Source organism: Aquarana catesbeiana, linkage group LG12 (genome assembly GCF_042186555.1).
Source record: "Aquarana catesbeiana isolate 2022-GZ linkage group LG12, ASM4218655v1, whole genome shotgun sequence".
In the NCBI taxonomy this organism is placed as follows: domain Eukaryota; kingdom Metazoa; phylum Chordata; class Amphibia; order Anura; family Ranidae; genus Aquarana; species Aquarana catesbeiana.
The window spans coordinates 30,362,923-30,384,047 of record NC_133335.1 but is presented as its reverse complement, the minus strand read 5'-3'; the positions used below and the strand labels follow the sequence as shown (position 1 = coordinate 30,384,047).

At 42.2% G+C, this 21,125-nt stretch overlaps 1 protein-coding gene across 2 annotated transcripts in view; it reads left to right on the top strand.

The window, feature by feature from the left end:
• Positions 1 to 19,858, top strand: part of CDH4 (cadherin 4) — a 1,105,063-nt gene extending 1,085,205 nt beyond the window's left edge. For both annotated transcript variants that reach the window (XM_073607535.1, XM_073607534.1), the window contains one exon: positions 16,941 to 19,858. In XM_073607535.1, coding sequence (XP_073463636.1) covers positions 16,941 to 17,147 — 207 coding nt within the window. In that variant the 3' untranslated portion in view covers positions 17,148 to 19,858. The remainder of the gene's footprint in view (positions 1 to 16,940) is intronic.
• Positions 19,859 to 21,125: the final 1,267 nt, after the last annotated feature.

Below are 21,125 nucleotides of genomic sequence, written 5' to 3'. Positions count from 1 at the left end.
AAAAACAAATCAAAATGAAATGAATTGCACTTGTCTATTGGACATGTTGGATGGTTTTAGGATCTTTAAGTGATAAAGTACCAAGATCCTTTATATACTACGTACAAAGGTGATTTTTCTCAGTCTTGCCTCAAATATAACATTTCCCTGAAAGGAAATACTGTAATTCAGAAAAGATAACTCCGCTTTAATACAAATGGCTGGAACATAACTAATCACATCCAACATGGGTGCCACTGCCACATGCACCACTTGCTGTCTCTGGCCATGTGATGGGATTTGGATTTAGACTTGTAATTAGGCCTCAATCAGTCATATTGGATGCTTTGTGAAACCACTTCCCTGGCTATACAGCTGCCCATTTCAGATTTAATCCTATCGCTATAACCATCTGCTCCGTATTAGGAGGCATATCATGTTGGCATTTGAGGACCTGGATACTAATTTGACGTCATTAGAGAAGCTGAGCGGAACTTTTGATGTTTAGCTGGCTCAACAAAATAGAATGTACATTTCGAGAATTTTTGATTTCGAGCTCTCTGTATAAATGACAAGCTCAGAATGTTGTCAGCAGAGCACATTGGATATCATGTTTCTTTGTGCGCTCAACTCTCTTTTTATTACAGAAAAGCCTTTCCTGATTTTTAATGAAATGGAGATTTGATTTCCTCGGAGACATTTGGCAGAAGTCAGGAATATTAAATGCAGTCCATGTTTTTAATTACAATAAACACATATTGTTTTGTCTTTTTATCTGTCGGTTATTAAGTTGCCTACATATCATGCTTGTGTCAGTAAATGACCAAAGTCGGAATGGGGGAAGGGGGTCTCATCATGCGCTGCCTACAGCAAAACCTGTGAAAGTAAACTTAGTATTTGTTAGTCTAATGCCCCGTACACACGATCGGACTTTCCGCCAACAAAACCGTGGATTATTGTTCGAAGGTTGTTGGCTCCAACTTGTCTTGCATACACACGGTCACACAAATGTTGGCCAACAATTACAAATGTGGGAACGTGGTGACGTACAAGACGTACGACAAGCCGAGACACAGGAAGTTCAATAGCCAGTGCGGCTCCTTTTGCTTGATTCCGAGCATGCGTGAGCTTTTGTGCGACGGACTTGTGTACACACGATTGGAAATTTCCGACAACAAAGTTTTGTTGCCGGAAAATTTGAGAACCTGCTACCCAAAATTTGTTGGCGGAAAGTCCAACAACAAATGTTCGATGGAACATACACACAGTTGGACTTTCCACCAACAAGCTCACATCCAACATTTGTAGTCGGAAAATTTGATTGTGTGTATGGGGCATTAAGGTTCTTAACCATTTCCCATCCCAGCCATAGTCATATGACTACCGCAGGAGGGAACTTCCATCCTGGGCGGGCGTCATATGACGTCTTGGGCTTCCCTGCCCTCTGGGGGGGGGCGCGCGCGTGCCGCGTCACTCGGGAGCCAATGCACGTGCCCGACGACCGCTATGTCCGCCGAGCACCCGCGATTGCCCATTAGCAGAGCAGGACTGCGGATCTGTGTGTGTAAACACACAGATCCACATCCTGTCAGGTGAGAGGAGACCGATCGCGTGTTCCCAGTACAGAGGAACACTGATCGGTCTTCTCCCCTTGTGAGTCCCCTCCCCCTACAGTTAGACTCACTCCCTAGGTAACACAATTAACCCCTTGATCGCCCCCTAGTGTTAACCCCTTCCCTGCCAGTGACATTTATACAGTAATCAATGCATTTGTATAGCACTGATCGTTGTATAAATGTGAATGGTCCCAAAATAGTGTCAAAAATGTCCGATATGTCCGCCGCAATGTCGCAGTCACGATAAAAATCGCAGATCGCCGCCATTACTAGGAAAAAAAAATTATAATAAAAATGCCATAAATCTATCCCCTATTTTGTAGACGTTATAACTTTTGCGCAAACCAATCTGTATACGCTTATGGGGCGTACACACGGTCGGACTTTTCGGCTGCAAAAGTCCGACAGCCCGTCCGACAAACTTTCGACGGACATTTGGCGGACTTGCGGCGGACTTTCTAACGAACGGACTTGCCTACATACGATCACACAAAAGTCTGACGGATTCGTACGTGATGACGTACACCGGACTAAAATAAAGAAGTTGATAGCCAGTAGCCAATAGCTGCCCTAGCGTGGGTTTTTGTCCGTCGGACTAGCATACAGACGAGCGGATTTCTGGGTCTGGCGGAGTTACGACGTAAAGATTTGAAGCATGTTTTAAATCTAAAGTCCGTCAGATTTGCGACTGGAAAAGTCCGCTGAAAGTCCGGGGAAGCCCACACACAATCAGATTAGGGCCGAAACAACTAATCGATTAATCGACAACTAATCGATTATGAAATTAATCGATTACAATTTTCATAATCGATTAATCGGCCAGTAACATAATGGGGTTAAAAAAGCTTAAATTAGCCCTACATAGTACAAAAAGAGCAAATAATCTCTACTGTAAATATTACTTTCACTGTTGCACAGTAAAAAAAAGGGCTAATTTTAAATTTTTTTTTAACTCCATTATGTTACTAAATGTCTTAGGCCTGGTTCCCACCCATGTGTTTTTTGGTGCTATTTGCAGAAATGCACTACAGTTCATTTAACATTCACATCTATGCTTTTTTTCAGCTGCTGTGTATTTGGAAAGGGTCAAGGACATTTTTTCAATGCAAAATGGTGCTTTTTTGGTTCAATATACTTCAATGGAGAAGCTGCAGAAAAGCATGTAATATTACAGTTCTGTTTGAAAATCTGCAAAACAGTCTAGAATTTTTTTTCTGATGATATTTACCAGATTCAACCTCTAATAGTATATAGAGTATATCTCTTTTGTCTGGTATTCTCAGAGAGGATTAAAGATTTTACTCCCTAACCATATAGTTGGTTATTTATATTTACCCCTGCATATAAACATATTTAGGAATAAATTGCCTTTTTTTAAACTTTACATATTAACTAAATTATACACCACACTTCTTTTTAAGGTTATTAACCGATTAATCGATTCATCGAAACAATAATCGGCCAACTAATCGATTATGAAAATAATCGTTAGTTGCAGCACTAGATCAGATTGTCCGCCGGATTTGGTCCGTCGGACTTTTGTAGCTGAAAAGTCCAACCTTGTGTACGCCCCATTGTTGCAATTTTTTTTTACCAACAATATGTAGAATAACACATATCGGCCTAAACTGAAGAAAAAAATTAGTTTAAAAAAAAAAATTAGGATATTTATTATAGCAAAAAGTATTGTGTTTTTTTTTTCAAACTTGTTGCTCTTCTTTTGTTTTTAGCGCAAAAAAATAAAAACCGCAGAGGCGATCAAATACCACCAAAAGATAGCTCTATTTGTGGGGAAAAAATTATAAAATTTTCATTTGGGTACAGTGTTGCATGACCGCGCAATTGCCATTCAAAGTGCGACAGCGCTGAAAATTGGCTTGGGCAGGAAAGGGGTGCAAATGCCCTGTATTGAAGTGGTTAAAGCAAAACTCCAGGTACCACACTGGTCGTTTTCCAAAATGGTGCACTGCAGTACTTTCTATCTGGCCCTGTCCCCTGCAGAGGATCTACTACTCCATCCTACTGCTGTCACTGGTCCCCCCCCATTCATGGATATCATGCAGCCTGTGCTCCTAGCACACAACTGTTGTTACACGAGATTGCTCGCTGCTACCGTTGAGGAAGAAGAGGAGGACACGTGACATCATCTCACCAGCTAGAAGAACCTTGAAGAAAAAGAGAGGAGGAGGGGGTAAAAAAAAAAGCAGAAGATGAGCTTTAACCAGGGTTTTTGGGGAATGGGTACCCTTGGGTTATGGGAACCAGATGATGGGGGTATAGGACTACACCTCTAAATAATGCTTTCAAAAATTGACCCAGGATTAGTCTGTGCATTAGTCCTCGTTCATATGGGCATACTACACTGTACACCTGTGCGAGGGCCAAGTTTACCTGCATGGGGATGCCGAGGTGTTAAAGGAGAAGTACAGCCAAAACTCGTTTGGCTGTGCTTCTCCTGTGGATCATAGGAGTGCAGTTCATTCCGCACTCATGTGACTGAAGCCTGCTGTCGGCTGATGTCACATTGCTGGTCCAGGCTGGGGCAAGATCGCGACCATATGGTCCGGGTCCACCCACAACCCTGGACCGGCACCTGGCTCAGCCTCTCAGCGAGCCACTGAGAGCTCGAGCCAACTGCTCCCAGCCCCCTCCACAGCCCAGCACTCCAGTGAGAGCAGAGGGGCAGAGCAGACAGCGGTGACTGACAGTCAGCAGCTCTCTGCTCAGGGAGCCCTGAGAACTGAGCGATCAGCGCTGTTTGTTCGCTTGGTTCTCAGTCTTGGAGCCGGCAGGGGTAGAGTCAGCATCCAAACGATGCTGCATCCACCTAGGTAAGTATGAATCTTGGGGGGGAAGAAAAATCCTCAACTTCTCTTTTAAGTGCATCCCCAGGCAAACAGTCCCAGTTATGTCTATTGGGATGCAGTGGCTGCACAGACAGAGCTGCTGCTCCCAATATGACATCCATGCGGGTGCATGGCACAGAACACACAACGTGGGCATTTGGGGATGTGCACCCACACAGATGTCAAATGAAGAGCAGCGGCTGTGTCTGTGCAGCCGCTGCATCCCAATAGATATGAATGGGATTGTTTGCACGTGGATGCACGGAACACGTGTACTTCTCAATGCAGGCAAACACAGCCTACACTACTACAGTATAGTACAGTACTAATACAGTGTAGTATGCCCCTGTAAACGAGACCTTATTGAACCTTTAAATCAAATTGTAGAAATGGACTTGATGTGTCAGATGACATTATTTAAATAAATATAATACAATCCTTACCGTTTTTCTGATCTGTTCCTAGCTATCTATGTGACATAATACTAAAATATTGATATTTTTTAGGTCATTCTGGTACATAATAGGTCAAGTGAAAAATGGGTATGTGGGGACATATTAGGCAATCCATTGGGAAGGGGGAGTAATTGTAAAATGGTTAAGACCCCTCCTGTGTTAGTCACTTACACGGCCCACAGCCATTTAAAGGGTAAGTTCATTCAAAATACACTATATTGTCAAAAGTATTGGGACGCCTGCCTTTACACGCACATGAACTTCAATGGCATCCCAGTCCTAGTCCGTAGGGTTCAATATTGAGTTGGCCCCCCCTTTGCAGCTATAAACAGCTTCAACTCTTCTGGGAAGGCTGTCCACAAGGTTTAGGAGTGTGTCTATGGGAACGTTTGACCATTCTTCCAGAAGCCTATTTGTGAGGTCAGGCACTGATGTTAGACAAGAAGGTCTGGCTCGCATTCTCTGCTCAAATTCATCCTAAAGGTGTTTTTATCGGGTTGAGGTCAGGACTCAACCTTGACTGACTGTGCAGGCCAGTCAAGTTCCTCCACCCCAAACTCGCTCATCCATGTCTTTATGGACCTTGCTGTGTGCACTGGTGTGCAGTCATGTTGGAACAGGAAGGGGCCGTCCCCAAACTGTTCCCACAAAGTTGGGCACATGAAATTTTCCAAAATGTCTTGATATGCTGATGCCTTAAGAGTTCCCTTCACTGGAACTAAGGGGCCAATCTCAACCCCTGAAAAACAACCCCACACCATAATCCCCCCTCCACCAAATGATTTGGACCAGTGCACAAAGCAAGGTCCATAAAGACATGGATGAGCGAGTTTCCTGACCTCAACCCAATAGAACACCTTTGGGATGAATTAGAAACTGGGACTACGAACCAGGCCTTCTCGTCCAACATTAGTGCCTGACCTCACAAATGCGCTTCTGAAAGAATGGTCAAACATTTCCATAGAAGAGTCAAGGCTGTTATAGCTGCAAAACCTTGTGGACAGCCTTCCCAGAAGAGTTGAAGCTGTTATAGCTGCAAAGGGTGGGCCAACTGAATATTGAACCTTACAGACTAAGACTGGGATGCCATTAAAGTTCATGTGCGTTTAAAGGCAGGTGTCCCAATACTTTTGACAATATAGTGTAGATATTTGAGTTGTAGGTGTTTTCTGGCAGGTTAAATCACCAGCCCCCTCCATAGCCCACTGTGGCCCTTGGCATTGCAACATGTAAGTACTATGACATAATCATAGCTCTATGCACTGTACATTTGTACTGTTTAAGTTACCATTAGGCCGTAGTATCATTAGCACACAATCAGTCTCATTTAATAAGGAAAATGATTATGTGCAGCCAGGGAAAGTTACACTAAAAATGTTTGCCGATATCAGCTAATTGGCTTCCAACAAACATGCCTTCAGGCCTCTCCTACAGTGCATATGATGCAGATTATCTTATAAGAGCTCAGACAAATCTTGTTCAGTTAGTGTTTTCCTGGGAGGGAATCAACAAAACACCATTGGGGGGCTAAGAATAGCTTTGAGCACAGCACCGTTCCTCTGTGGGACCCAAATCCCTCTGCTTCCTTTTTTTGCTGCGGCTGTGCTATGTGAAGATCTGTTGTATTAAAAGTTACGTTAGACAAACTCTTTGTAAGTTTGATGTAAGGTTTTGTTTGGTGTTATGTTTTTTTCTGCGCTGGTCCTATCCTAAAAAGTAATAAAGAATCTACAAACCATGTTGGGGATTTTTGCATTTGGCAACTGTTATGACAGGCTAGCCCAGGGTTTCTCAACTAGGGTTCCTCCAGAGGTTGCCAGGGGTTCCTTCAGTTGCCACTGACACCATTGATCTTTTTAGCTATCTGTTAGAGCAGGGGTCCTCAAACTACGGCCCTCCAGTTGTTCAGAAACTACAATTCCCATCATGCCTAGTCATGTCTGTGAATGTCAGAGTTTTGCAATGCCTCATGGGACTTGTAGTTCCGCAACAGCTGGAGGGCCGTTTGAAGATCCCTGTGTAAGAGGGTAATCCTTCCCAATGTCCACAAGTGTGAGGAGCATTCTTCCCACTAATTATCACACTAATGCAGGGTTTCTCAACTAGGGTTCCTCCAAAAGGTTGCTAGGGGTTCTTTGAGCAATGACCAATTTCTGCCTCTCAGATAAGTTCCCATTAACACTATTGATCTTTTTAGCTATCTGCAAGAGGGTAATTTTTCCCAATGACCACAAGTGTGAGGAGCATTCTTTCCACTGATTATCACTAATGTAGGGTTTTTCAACTAGGGTTCCTCCAAAAGGCTGCTAGGGGTTCTTTGAGCAATGACCAATTTCTGCCTCTCAGATAAGTTCCCATCAACACTATTGATCTTTTTAGCTATCTGCAAGAGGGTAATTCTTCCCAATGACCACAAGTGTAAGGAGCATTCTTTTCACTGACCATCACACTAATGTATTATGAGTTGTAGATATAGTAACACTAAGTAGGGATTCCCTGAGACCGGAAAGTTATTTAAAGGGTTCCTCTGTGCTGAAAAGGTTGAGAAAGTTTAGGGATAGCCTATGTATGTCTGGCTGTATGACATGGGGAGACCTGTCCAGTGCTGGGGAGGATGCAACCTCCATGCTAGGCTGGACAGTATTCCTTTCAAGCTGGCACAACACAGAAATAGCTTCACCTTATCGCAATTGGAGAGCAGGGGTGAGCATGGAAGTGCTCCCCATACTATACAATCTGATGGAATCTCTACACACCACCATATTCCAAAATGCTTGTGTTCTATAGGAAAGATGAAGCAGTACAGTAAGTTACAGACTGTAAAGGCCTATTAAACTTTGCAAGCACATTAACATACACATATAGGGTTGGCCCTTTCCCTTCGAAAACACACTAAACTGCAGTACATAGGTGCAAACCAGCCACATAGGAAATAATGGTGTCTCTGAATTGCATTTAAAGTATATGTAGTAAAACTTAAGTGTAAATGGGTCCTAAATGAAAATCTGTATTGAATGAATCTGAAGGCTGCCGTTGCTGACCTCCCCTGAAAATGCTGATCTAATGGCTTAAATACCATGGGGTTGATTTACTTAAGGTGAATAGACTGTGCACTTCGCAAATTGCAGTTGCTCCAGAGCTTAGTAAATGAGGTAAACCTTCACTTTGTAAAGCATACCGAATCAGGTGCAAGGAAAATGAAAAAAAAAAAACAGCATTATTGCTTGCACATGATTGGATGGTGAATGTCAGCAGAACTCAGGGGTCAGGGAACCCCTGTTACGATTAGTCCATCGGGGGGGGGTCATGGGACAATGCTCCTTACATTGGTGGTGAGAAGTGGGAAACGTTCTCCCTTATAGGGATGGTCAGAATGCCACTTTTGCGATCATGCCTTTGACTCTGCCAAATTGCATTGGACCTGGATCTATGCAGACACCATGAGCTGGGAGGTTCGTTTTCCACAGCTCGAGGAACCCCTCACTACCTCTGGAGGAACCCTAGGTGAGAATGGCTGCCCTAGATCTTGAATTTATCTACTCTACAGCCAATGAAGAAAAGCTTAATAGCTCAGGAAATCTCACTCAAACACTGGTGTTAGCGGTTATGATGGCTTTCCATGGGACCAGGACTGCTTGCAACATATCAGACATCACTGCTTACTCATCTGCGAACAGCCAACTCCATGTGCCAGCACCATTACTGAAAATAATGGCTGACATTTTCAAAGTGTTATCACCAAATCTTACCATCACAAATGCAATAAATTGCTGCCCACACTGAAATGTAAACCTACATTTACAAAACTATGGTAATCAAACACATGCCTCCAAAACTATGGATGCCTCATTAACCAATGGAGGGACACGCTGATACAAAGATTTCTGCTCTTTTATTGTGACTATGTCATCCATAAATATGAGTTTCATGTAGTTGATGGTGTTTTGCTTATTTGGTTATAGTTTTAGAGGCCTGGGTTAGAATTACTAGAATTGGTTATAACTTGTCCCATAACTAATGCTGTTCCGCCTACAACTTTAATTTGTCATCAGGTCTTTCTTGTCAACTTACTGACTTGATGGTCTAGTAAATTAACCTACCGCTTATTTGGTTATGGTTTTGGGGCCTAGATTTAAATCCTAGAGCTAGGATTATTGCACAGCCTACCTCTATAATTTGTCAGCAGGTCCTCTCAATCAGCTGATTCACTGTTAACCTGATTGTAGTTTTGGAGCTCGAATCCCATAGAAAGCTCAATTCCCTTTTGTGATGGTGTTGTTTACAATTGACCATGAGATTGTGATTCTTAAATAGCAGAAAGGGCACACCAACTATTGAGAAGAGGTGATAGCTCAGTGGATGAGAGCAATGACCAAAACATTGGAGACCATGAGCCTGCATATCAACACTGACTATCAGGAGTCAAGGATACATTTAATTTACTATGTCTGGATTTACCATGTGTTGATGTCCAAAGAAATGCCTGCTAAACCTATGAGCCAGGGCTAGGCTTTGGTTTAGTGGTTTAGCAGCCAGCCCTGGGCCCAGCAGAGATTTTGGAGTTGCTGGTTCAAATCTTGGCTTATCCCTTTGAGTTTCTGACAACTCCTAAAGTAGGAGAATAAATACACAAACCATTGAGCAGAGGTGAATAGCTCAGAGGATGAGAACATTGACCAGGGCGCAATAGACCCAAGTTCAAATCCAGACAAGTGCTGTAGACCCCAAGGGCAAATCACTGAAAGCACAATAGACTCAAGTTCAAATTCCTGAGTGAAAGCCTGGAGGCCATGGACAACCCACCAGTCTGCTCTAGTCCCAGGCCCCCACAGGCCTGTAACATATGTGGGCAACACATTAGATTGAGGACCCGCCTCCTTCGGTCCAAAGTCTGTGATTTCAATGCAACATTAACAATGGGCTGTCTTGCTGGGACAGCCCAGAAAACATTTTGTACTTAGCAGATTTTTTTTGGCCTTTTCTGCTTCCACAGCAACATGTTTCCCCAGGGGGCCACACCATGCAGTACCTGGGACTTTTGAGCAGTGAGGCCACTTGCACCACAAGGCTTTCCCTCAGTGAGGCTTGAACCCAGGTCTCCAGCAGACCTGCCATCACACTTAGCCCCTAAGCTACCACCATCACTCAAACACTGAGGTGTTCATTCTTCTATTTAACAACGACAAAGCTTTCTGAGTCACAAAAAATAGCTAAACAATGGATTTGAACTCAGGGCTACAGCACACCAGGCAATGCTCTCATCCATTTAACCACTGCCATATCTAAATCATAAAGGAGCTTGTTCTTCTTCTTCTTCAGATGCACACCAAGTTGACAAATGCATAAAGACAAGAATTAGTATATTTAACAAGCAGCAGCCATATCTCTTAGGTTGAGCTGTGGTTCATGAAGTATGAAGTAAGACCCACACTAGTGATTTAGCGCTAGTTGCAGGGACCTAGGTTATAATGCCTGGATGTAATGTATTCCCCTTGTGTTCAGTAGAGTGGGCAGTGAGCTCTGCTACCTATCATATGGAGTTTTGACTCATTCCCTTCTCTAGAAATTGCTAAATGATTGAAGCTGCACATACATTCACGTGACACCTGTGCACAGTATCAATCACTAGAAATGTGTCTGGGTGCTAGTTTAGTGACTAATGTCTGCTATCTGTGATCTATCATCCAAGTAGAGCCAATAGAGTCATAATAAAGTGATAAAGTAAGTGTAGCCCATGAAAATGGTTTGCTTTCTCAGCATAATTGAACAGTCAAACATTAGATGCAAATAGTGCCCACAGATAAGATGGAAATACTTGAACAAATGACATACAATTGACATGGTTTATGTATGTTCATAATCTTGTTAAGCTTATAGAGAGTATGCAGGTGGAACCCATCTTGGTTATATCTCACACCTCTAGGATCTGGTGTTCTGTGTGTTATTGGCAAGTGTGATGTCATTGTGCCAAGAGCTATACAACTCTCTAAGGCCCTTCGAAAAAAAGGTTGTGGATGCCCATGAGTCTGGCAAGGGATTTAAAAAGTTCCATAAATGATTTGAAATCCATTATTCCACTGTAGGGAAAATAATCTACATGCGGCGTAGATTTCTAACCACTGCTAACTTGTCCAGGCTGGTCGGCCTGTCAAAAGATGCCCAAACTTTTTGGGAAAATGTAAAAATTTAAGAGTTTATTTAAAATATTATATTCATGCTAAAAAAAAGTCTCCAAGAATCCCAGAAGTTGCATGCAAGGTGTTCAGGTAACTCTTGAAAGAGTTGGGGTCAAAATGCATGCATCTACATTTGAAAAGAGATTGCACCAATTGACTTTCTTAATGTGTTAAGAAAAAGTCTTTGCTGTCTAAAAAGAACATTAGAGCAAGATTACAGTTTGCCATTGAACCTATAAGCAAAGACCAGACCTTCGGGAACAACGTGCTGAAGACCCGTCATTTAAAGCAGAGTTGTTTATTCACCATTGCAGTAGGCATGTTTGCCGCAAACCATAGGCAGTCTTTCAGGAGAAGAACCTCATACTAACTGTGGAGCATGGTGGTATATGTTATGTTATGGGGTTGCTTTGCTGCTTCAGGGCAGCTTGCAGTAAGGAAAAAAATCTGCAAGTGGCGCAGTTCCCACTATACAGTACAAGTAATAAAAGTGTTAACTATACATTTTACATCATATCAAAGTAAGCTTATAGAGAATATAAGGTCATTTGTCCAAAAGTTGAAGCAGAAACAGGTCTCTCAACATGATAATGTTTGGAAACATACTAGTAAATCAACCAAGGAGTGGCTCAAAAAGAGTAAATAGAGGGCTATGGATAAACGTAGTCAAAGCCATGATTGGATTCCCATTGAATGACGTATTGGGGATTTCATGCAAGGAAACCAACAAACATCTTAATTTCATTGCGTTGGATGTCTGAGATCAGTCAGCAGTTTTACAAAAGAAGTCATTTTTGCTAAAGTGGGCAATGCCAGCTTCTGATGCCAAAGGTGTACTTACTTTTTCATTGTACACCATTACATGTCTTGATATTTTTGTTGAATAAATGAGTGAAAATGCAAACTTTTATTGTGTTTTAATTCCCCTGTAGACACTATCTGAATTCAGATCTCATGTCGAGCTGTTAAAACATGCTGCAAAAGTCAACAATTTTCTTGGGGTGGATTTATTTTCTCACATTAGCACATGCAACCATATAGGTATTTGATAACCTGCGTTGATGACAAACATTCATACATTTACATGAATACCGCATGAAATACTTACATAATCTGACCACAGATGCAGATTATTCTTCTTTTGGTTTAATCAGCTCAGCTCTACAGGGGAATACTGACCACAATGCAGCAGTGTACATGGGTCCTATAGCCTACAGTACTGCTGCATCCAGATACATGAAACATTTGTACATGGTGAAAGCATTGCTTTATATGCCTGTGTGCATGAACCCTAATGGTTTACGTTTTTTTTTTTTCTTTGCATGCATGTCTCAGCAAAGATGCAATGATAAATTTGAAAACAAGACAGCAGCACCATCTGCTGACTTTAAGTCCTCATGCACACGGACGTTTTTACAGCTGCTTTTTTTAGCTTTTTTTTGCAGCTTAAGTCCTCATGCACACGGACGTTTTTACAGCTGCTTTTTTGAGCTTTTTTTGCAGCTTAAAAACGCCTGTCTATGTTAGTCTATGGCTTCATGCCCACCTAGGCGTTTTTGAGCTGCAAGTGGCATAGGCGTTTTTAAGCTGTAAAAAAAACCCAGGACCAGTGGGTTCTGAAAGACGTTTTTCAGCTGTAAAAACGCTCTAACGCTGAAAAACGCTCAAAAACGCTCAAAAACGTCATTCACCAACGTTTTTTAGCGTTTTTGATCCATTGAAAAAAAAAAAAAATTAAAAAAAAAAAAAAACGCTCAAAAACGCTAACGCGGAAAAACGCTCAAGAACGCTAAAAAACGCTATTTCAAAAACGCTGAAAAAAGCTGAAAAAAGTTAAAAAAAATCACTGCAAAGATACTGGCGTTTTCATAACGTTTTTTTAACAGCCTGTGTGCATGAGGGCTAAAAAGGCCTGTCTATGTTAGTCTATGGCTTCATGCCCACCTAGGCGTTTTTGAGCTGCAAGTGGCATAGGCGTTTTTAAGCTGTAAAAAAAACCCAGGACCAGTGGGTTCTGAAAGACGTTTTTCAGCTGTAAAAACGCTCTAACGCTGAAAAACGCTCAAAAACGTCATTCACCAACGTTTTTCAGCGTTTTTGATCCATTGAAGAAAAAAAAAAAAAAAAATTTGAAAAAAAAAAAAACGCTCAAAAACGCCAACGCGGAAAAACGCTCAAAAACGCTCAAAAACGTTAAAAAACGCTATTTCAAAAACGCTGAAAAAAGCAAAAAAAAATCACTGCAAAGATACTGGCGTTTTTATAACGTTTTTTTAACAGCCTGTGTGCATGAGGGCTAAAGAGCACAGAAATATTCAAGTGCAATATTTAGTTTTTTTTTTTTTTTAAACCTTAATAAAGAAAGAAATGTAAAAAATCACTATAACTTTATCCTTTAAATGCAGGACCCCCATAGTGATACTCACCAGCAGTACATAGGAGAAGGTCTGATCCTCTGATACCAGCACTACAGTGCCATGCTTGGGGTTCTGGCACCCCAACTCTCGTAACTTTAAAAGAAATTTTAAGATTGGCATTGGCGACTCTGGGTCACTAAAGTCTAGCTGTGTGGTATACTAAAAATTCAGAATTCAATGATCTCCTGCTTCTGCAGAATACAGGGGGGAAATTAGCATGGATTTAAAACCAGGATATTTTTTTTTTAATTTAAAAAATTTCTAAATAAAAGAAATTACTATTATTATATTTTTTTCATTGTGATGTGTGTGTGGAACCAATGTGCAGTTCAAATGTCCTTTCAAAGGCATTTGGCTATCCCTTGCACAAACGGACAACACAGCTTATGCTTAAAGTGTTTCTAAAGGTTGTCATTAAAAGGTTGTCATTGTACTGTAATTGTGCTATCCCCCCTCTACATTGTAAAGCGCTGCGTAAACTGTTGGCGCTATATAAATTGTGAATAATAATAATAATTAAAAAACAAACATGTTGTACTTACAACCCCGATCCTCTTCTTCTTGGGTCGCCCTCCCCCCTGGCAGTCCTGGCTCCTCCCTCCTGCCGAGTGCTCCTTAGGGGGGCACTCAAGCAGGGTTGCTCCAAAGCCATGGTCCTGTGGTTGGACATTGTCCATTCACATACAGAGCATGGCTCGCCCCTCCCCACTTCCCCCGGCTGTCACCTCATGGGCTCTGTAACGCAATGCCTCACACTCCGCTTGAGTGCTTTCGTCATATACCGCTTCCTCCCCGTCTGAATCTAGATATCAGATATTCCAACCGCTCACAAGCATAAAACAAGACCAGACTTGTTTAGCTGCTCAACATGGACTCTTTTATTAGAACCAAAATGACAAGTCTTTATATACAGTTAAAGAGGAGGTTCCCCCCTCCTGCTCATATTACCCTAACAAAACAACTGTAACCAGAAACCTAATTAACATGAGTTAGTTTACTAAATCATTTACCCAGACTAGGTGACTCAGAGACATGACCTTTAGGACAGACTTGTGGTCACTGAGCTTCACACAGTAGTATAAATACAGGACACCTTCTCACAATAGCAGGAGCTAATTACAATTAAAAATACAAACAGTGATCCCCCCCCCCCTCCTCAGCCTAGTAGGCAACAAACTATAGTAGGAGTAGACTGTCCGGCTCCTACCCAGTTCTACAGGCCAATGTGATCAACTCTCTCAACTAACATGTTGAATTTAGAATCAAACAAACCAAGAATAGTCTTTACATATATCCTGGGAGATATTGTGGATAAATATTAATTTCCCATTTTAAGCAATCCAAGACATACCCTCCCAGTCACCATTTCCAATATGGCATACACAGGGTTCCCAGAGTCTTTGTGTCCTGGGGGACAAGGACCCGAATCCAAAGTAACACCACCTCAAGGGTCCCCAGGCATACAGCTCACAAAGCGCACCATTCCCCCAAATGCCAGGGCCCATAATCGGTAGGCAAGAGGCTGGCATTCAGTCCCCTCCAAAAGCCTCTGTCCCGGGCGAGTCTGTCACAGGCTCATTGGCTGTGATTGATGGCTCCCACTGCCATGTGAGCCAGTGAGGAGAGAGAGACCCAAGAGATCCGCTGGATCGAGATGGGGCTCAGGTAAATATAAGGGGGTCTGGGGGGGAGCTGAACCCAGTTTTTTTTTTTTACCTATATACATATAATGCATGAAGGTAAAAAACTATTGCCTTTAGAACAACTTTAAAGAATTCCCGGTATTGATATTATTACATGCAGTAGTTATATTGTTCTAACTAATCCTATACCATACCTGTGGGATCCTTAGAAGCTGGAAATCACTGTAGTAGACACTGCTACTCCAGTGATCTCCAATATCTTTTGGGCGGGTCCCATGAAAAGTGGCTGCCCTGCTGCATTGTGAACACAGGAGGCAGCAGAGTGAGCAGGGAGGTGCCTTGATCAGTCTACTGCTGCTTTGTCACCACCCAATCAAAAATCTGGGGGTGGAGGGAGGTAATTGCTGTATTCCAAAATATAGGTAGTGTCACCCACTGTGACGTGTGCTTTAATCTTGGGACTGGATGGACAGAAATATCAGAAATTTTCAGATGCACATACAGATTTTTCTTAGTATGGCTTGGAATGCGGCAGGGGTTTGTGTTCAAAATCTTGGGCACCAATATGCTGGCACTCTTTTTTATTTGCATAAATTTGGTAATTCTGTGTTTGAGAACCTTTGATCTTGAACTTTTTGCATACATGAGCAGCATCCAATATGTTACAAATACATAGTTCAATATAGCAGCGCTATAAAAAAGGAGATAGTGAGTAATCCAAAACAGTGAATGTGTGTGAACTACAACACACAGCAACATAGGTGATAACAATGAAAATTAATAAACAGTCCATAAAATGCACATCTGTGTAGATTCTCGTGATAAACACCTCTCGAAGACGGTGCACCTCTACCACATAGAATGCGTGCTTACCAAAAGGCAAGCTCTTATGAGCCTGTGGCTAAATACCCAGCCAGGGCCTCTGTCCAGAGGGGTGTTGAGTATCCAAAGGTATTGATTTGGGAAGAAACTTGGACTAAGCACCAAACGACCAGGGAAACTCGAACATCAAACCACCAGGGGAATAGGTTTGGATCCCCAAGACAACGTCAGATTGTGACGAAACGTGTGTAGGGAGGTTTGACGTGCTGACGTCATTGCGCTGTAACTCAGAGGATGGGTGTTCGCAAGCCAGCCGGCTGTTTTCTTGATCATTTTTAATCATCATTGCAATTTTTAAGCTCCAATAAACCTTTTTTGGTACGTTTTACACTACGGAGAGTCTTTTTATATTTCTGGGTAATGCCTGACCTATTCCCCTGGTGGTTTGATGTTCGAGTCTCCCTGGTCGTTTGGTGCTTAGTCCAAGTTTCTTCCCAATCAATACCTGTGGATACTCAACACCCCTCCAGATAGAGGCCCTGGCTGGGTATTTATCCGCAGGCTCATAAGAGCTTGCCTTTTGGTAAGCACACATTCTATGTGGTGGAGGTGCTCTGTCTTCGAGAGGTGTTTATCACAAGAATCTACACAGATGTGCATTTTATGGACTGTTTAATAATTTTCATTGTCATCATCACCTATGTTGCTGTGTGTTGTAGTTCACACACATTCACTGTTTTGGATTATTCCTTTTTTATAGCACTGCTATATTGAACTATATATTTGTACATGTGTGTATCTCACGGTTTTAGCAGCTGCTTTATATATATATTATTTTTTGTTGTTTTTTTTCCTTGTTTTTCTTTTTTTCCAATTTTTTTTCTTTTTTCTTCTTTTATGGTATTTAGCGTGTTATTTTCCATTTTTATAACTCCAATATGTTACACTTTACTATGTTTGATTAACTCCTTCTGTCTATCCCACAGGGCCTGAGAGCGGCAGACAACGACCCCACCGCGCCACCTTACGATTCGCTGCTGGTTTTTGACTATGAGGGGAGCGGATCCACCGCAGGCTCCGTCAGCTCCCTCAACTCCTCCAGCTCTGAGGATCAGGACTTTGAGTACTTGAACGACTGGGGCCCCCGCTTTAAAAAACTGGCTGACTTGTACGGCGGGGGAGAGGAGGATTGACGGGACATGTGTATTGTATCAGAACGTGACCTCCTCGGTTGTACAGCGGCAGCTTTCATTTCCTCTTTTTCTTTTATTATTAAACTCCCGAATCCCACCCCTCTTCCTGACTGCATTCTTTTTAGTGCTAAACTAGGCAGACTTTCTTTCATGGGCTTCATTCCAGTTCAGTTTGGCCGAAATTGAAATCAACGATCCCTTTTAATCTTCATTTTATTTTTTCTCTATTCCCCTACTGCTACGGGCAAGAGGGATGTAATTTTTTTTGTTCCGGCATGCTATACACGCACTATTGTCTCCTATGTTGCAGAAAGTCTGACATTTAAGTTTTTTGGCATCTGATCAAGTCCATGGTCATTTTTGGCCACCGTCCTGAAGTTTGTCCTTAAAACGATATAAGTATCGCAATCGCTGGTAAGCACCTTGGGCAAGATGGTTGTGTAACGTTGATAACGTATGAATATGAGGCTATGTCATTTAACAATGTTGGGCCGTGGACAAGAACTTGACAAAGTTTTTTTTTTAAAACACAAAATGTTTTTTTAAAAGAAAAATACAGAAGTACTTTCAAAAGAAATTCTAGTTTTCTTTTCAGACTCTTAAGAGGCAGTAAATATAAAACAAGTTGCAATGTATATAAAGAGCTTATATAGCGGTTCTAATCATTACTGAAACATTCCTGGATTGTGAACATGGTTAAAGGACTTTAATTTTCAGAGTTAGACTCTCACAGCCCCTTAACAAACCTTAAATATAGATAAAGGTCTCAGAAGCTGTCATTGGAGATGGCCCACCAACCCAGTGCATGTGTATTATGCCAGCCTATTAATGTCAATGCCAGGCTATAAATAGGCCCGTCACTGTGCAGGCCCCAGCTCTGAGATGTCCATCTGTGGTCAATAACTATATGTAGGTTTTTTTAATCTGGGAATGGGGCATTCCAGTTGCCTTTATATTAAAGTGCCCCTTATCGATGGGAGGGTCGTTCTACAGTACCTTCCATTTAAGGCAAAGCTGCCCAAAATGGACTTGAATCAGGTTCACCGTCTTCTGAGACCCCCTACATGTCTTTAACAGGCGAGCTTGGCTTTTTGTGCTGAGCTACTTATCTCACCTACCTGCCTAAGAATACTTTATTAGAGAGCACAGGTCACAAAAATACAGTATCACATTCTCCCCCATTGGAGAAGAAGACTTTCTTGGATAGCAGTGAAGACCTACAGGCTGAGTTACTCTTTTAAAGAAAGCAGCCAAAGACAGCTGGAAATACTCTTGAAAAAGATGTACGTGGATGAAAGTCCACTGTATTCAGGGAAGCAGTCGTCCCCTCGCCATAACAATAACACCTCCATCTTACCCAATTTCTGAAGAGCTACTAAAATTATGACCTAAAGTGGTTGAAAACCTTCCATATACCCAGTGAAGTGACCAGCCTCAGATGATACAAACAAATCCTCCTACATACGTTGTACCTGTTTATCTACAGTCTTCTAAAACATATATTTTAGGGTATATTCACACCAGATGCAGTGGGAATGCAATGAGCAAATATAGTATGGCAGTCCCACCACATAACAAGGCAAAATCCCTTGTTTCCTGTGTGCCCGGTTCACACCACTGCATTGCGGTGGTGTGCAGTGGAAAAAAAAAGAATGGCAACCTGTACTTTTTCAACACATGGAAGGGCTTTGCATGTCCCAAACAAAAAAATTCCCAGCACACTGTGGGGCAATTAATTGCCTCGCACTGTGCGTCGGCCAGTTGAACTTAAATAAATAAATATGAGAGACATCTGAGTGACATTTCAATAAAGTTTGTTTAAAGAAAAAAGTGAACAGTGCAATGCACCAAGATTGAAGCATCAGTACTACGCTGATCTGCCAGCCCCGTCGTAACTCTGCAGCTAGTGTGAACATACCCTAAAATAGCATCTCTCAGCTATGAAAAGCAGGGGGCAGGGATCTGAAGTCTCACATTGCACATCTCAATGAGGAGAGCTCTGAGCCCTGATTGGAGGAAAAAGGGCACACCTCACAGTACAGGAGGAACATGCACAGCTGTGGCTATCAAAATCACAGGCTGTGTGCTGAAGCCCTCCTCCCCGTCACCAATTATATCTTGGAGTCAGGAAAAGCTTTTAAGGGACTCATACAGATAACAGAGCAACAAAGCAGCATCGAGAAACCACACTCAGTGCTTTGGATAGAGACAAGTAGGCAGTATAGAAGGATGTGCTTTGTTCAGATTCCATGTCTGAGGTTTACAATCTTCACTTTAACCACTGAAATATTATCACCAAGTCTTTTATATACACCAACTTGTACTTTATATTTTCTGGCCTTTTAAAGTGTACCTGTTTACAGCACACCGTTCTGGCAATTGTTTATTTTGGTTACTGTTATGCAGTCTACAGGTTGAGAAGGAACCAGTGACATTACTGTGGCATTATCATGACTATCCGCATGGAAAAATGTAACGTGCGATGCCCCAATGAATGCCACTTTTCTGATAGCTTTATGCACAATAGTCTTTATAACTGAAATGTATTTGGTTTGTGCCCACGAAATGGCTGAGGGCATCATGTGACAGCGGAAGGTACAGTTAAACAATGTAAGCCATCACTGGTACATTAATGAGACTGGAAATTCTCAAGAGATAGATGTGTTGGTTATTAACGTTGTATAAAACATCCACTGTATTTTGGCTTATAACAGCAGAAGTCTCCTTCGTCTACCTGTCAACCACATTTGCATAAAACTACTGGTTGTGTAATGGCTAATTCATTGATGCAGTGAAGAGTAAATACAGATGTCCTATGGGTGGCAGCCCATACCTACACTATATGGCCAAATGTTTGTGGACACCCAACCATCACATCTACGTGAGCTTGTTGGACATCCCATTCCTAAACCATGGACACCCCACCTTTGCAGCTATTAAAGCCTCCAGTCTTCTGGGAAGGTTTTCCACAAGTATGGAGCGTTTGGGGGAAATTTGTGCTCATTTACTCAAAGCATTTGTGAGGTCAGGTACTGATTGTGGATGAGAAGATCTGGATCACAATCTGCATTACAATTTATCATAAATTGGGGTGGTGCTCAGGGCTCTGTGCAGGCCACTCGAGTTCCTCCACACCAAACTGGTCAAACATACAGGGGTTGATTTTTTTAAATCTGGAGAGTGCAAAATCTGGTGCAGCTCTGTATGGTAGCCAATCAGCTTCTAACTTCAGCTTGTCCAATTAAGTTTCGGAAGCTGATTGGTTTCTATGCAGAGCTGCACCAGATTTTGCACTCTCCGGTTTTAGTAAATCAACCCCCATGTCTTTATGGAGCTGGCTTTGTGCACAGGAGCACAGTCATTGTGGAACAGAAAAGGACCTTCCCCAAACTGTTACCACAAAGTGTAAAATGTCATTGTAGATTGTAGCATTATCAGTACAGTGGAACCTTGGTTAACGAGTAACGCAGTTAACGAGCGTTTTTAAAGACAAGCAACTTTTTTTTAAAAAAATCCTGACTCGGTTTGCGAGTGTTGTCTCACAATACGAGCAGAATTCAAGCTAATGTGGTGTGCAGTACCGCATTTGGCCAGAGGTGCGGGGGTGCCAGTGACACTCGGAATGGTTTGGAGCCGTTCAGAAATAGTCAGAAATACTCCATTCCCGAGTGTTTCTGAGCCTTTCCGAGGGTTTCCAAATACAGCCGAGCTGTCCCCGAGTATTTCCGAGGCTATCCGGCGCTCCCCACCTCTGGCCACATGTGGTATTGCATGCAATAGAAGTCAATGCGGAACAAATTATCTTAGTTTCCATTGACTTCTATGGGGAAACTCTCTTTTATATGCGAGTGCTTTGGATTACAAGCATTCTCCTGGAACAGATTATGCTCGTAATCCAAGGTGCCACTGTACTTTTTACTGGAAGCACCTGAAATTAATCAAGTGGAGGGGGATCTACATACCTTTGGCCATACAGTG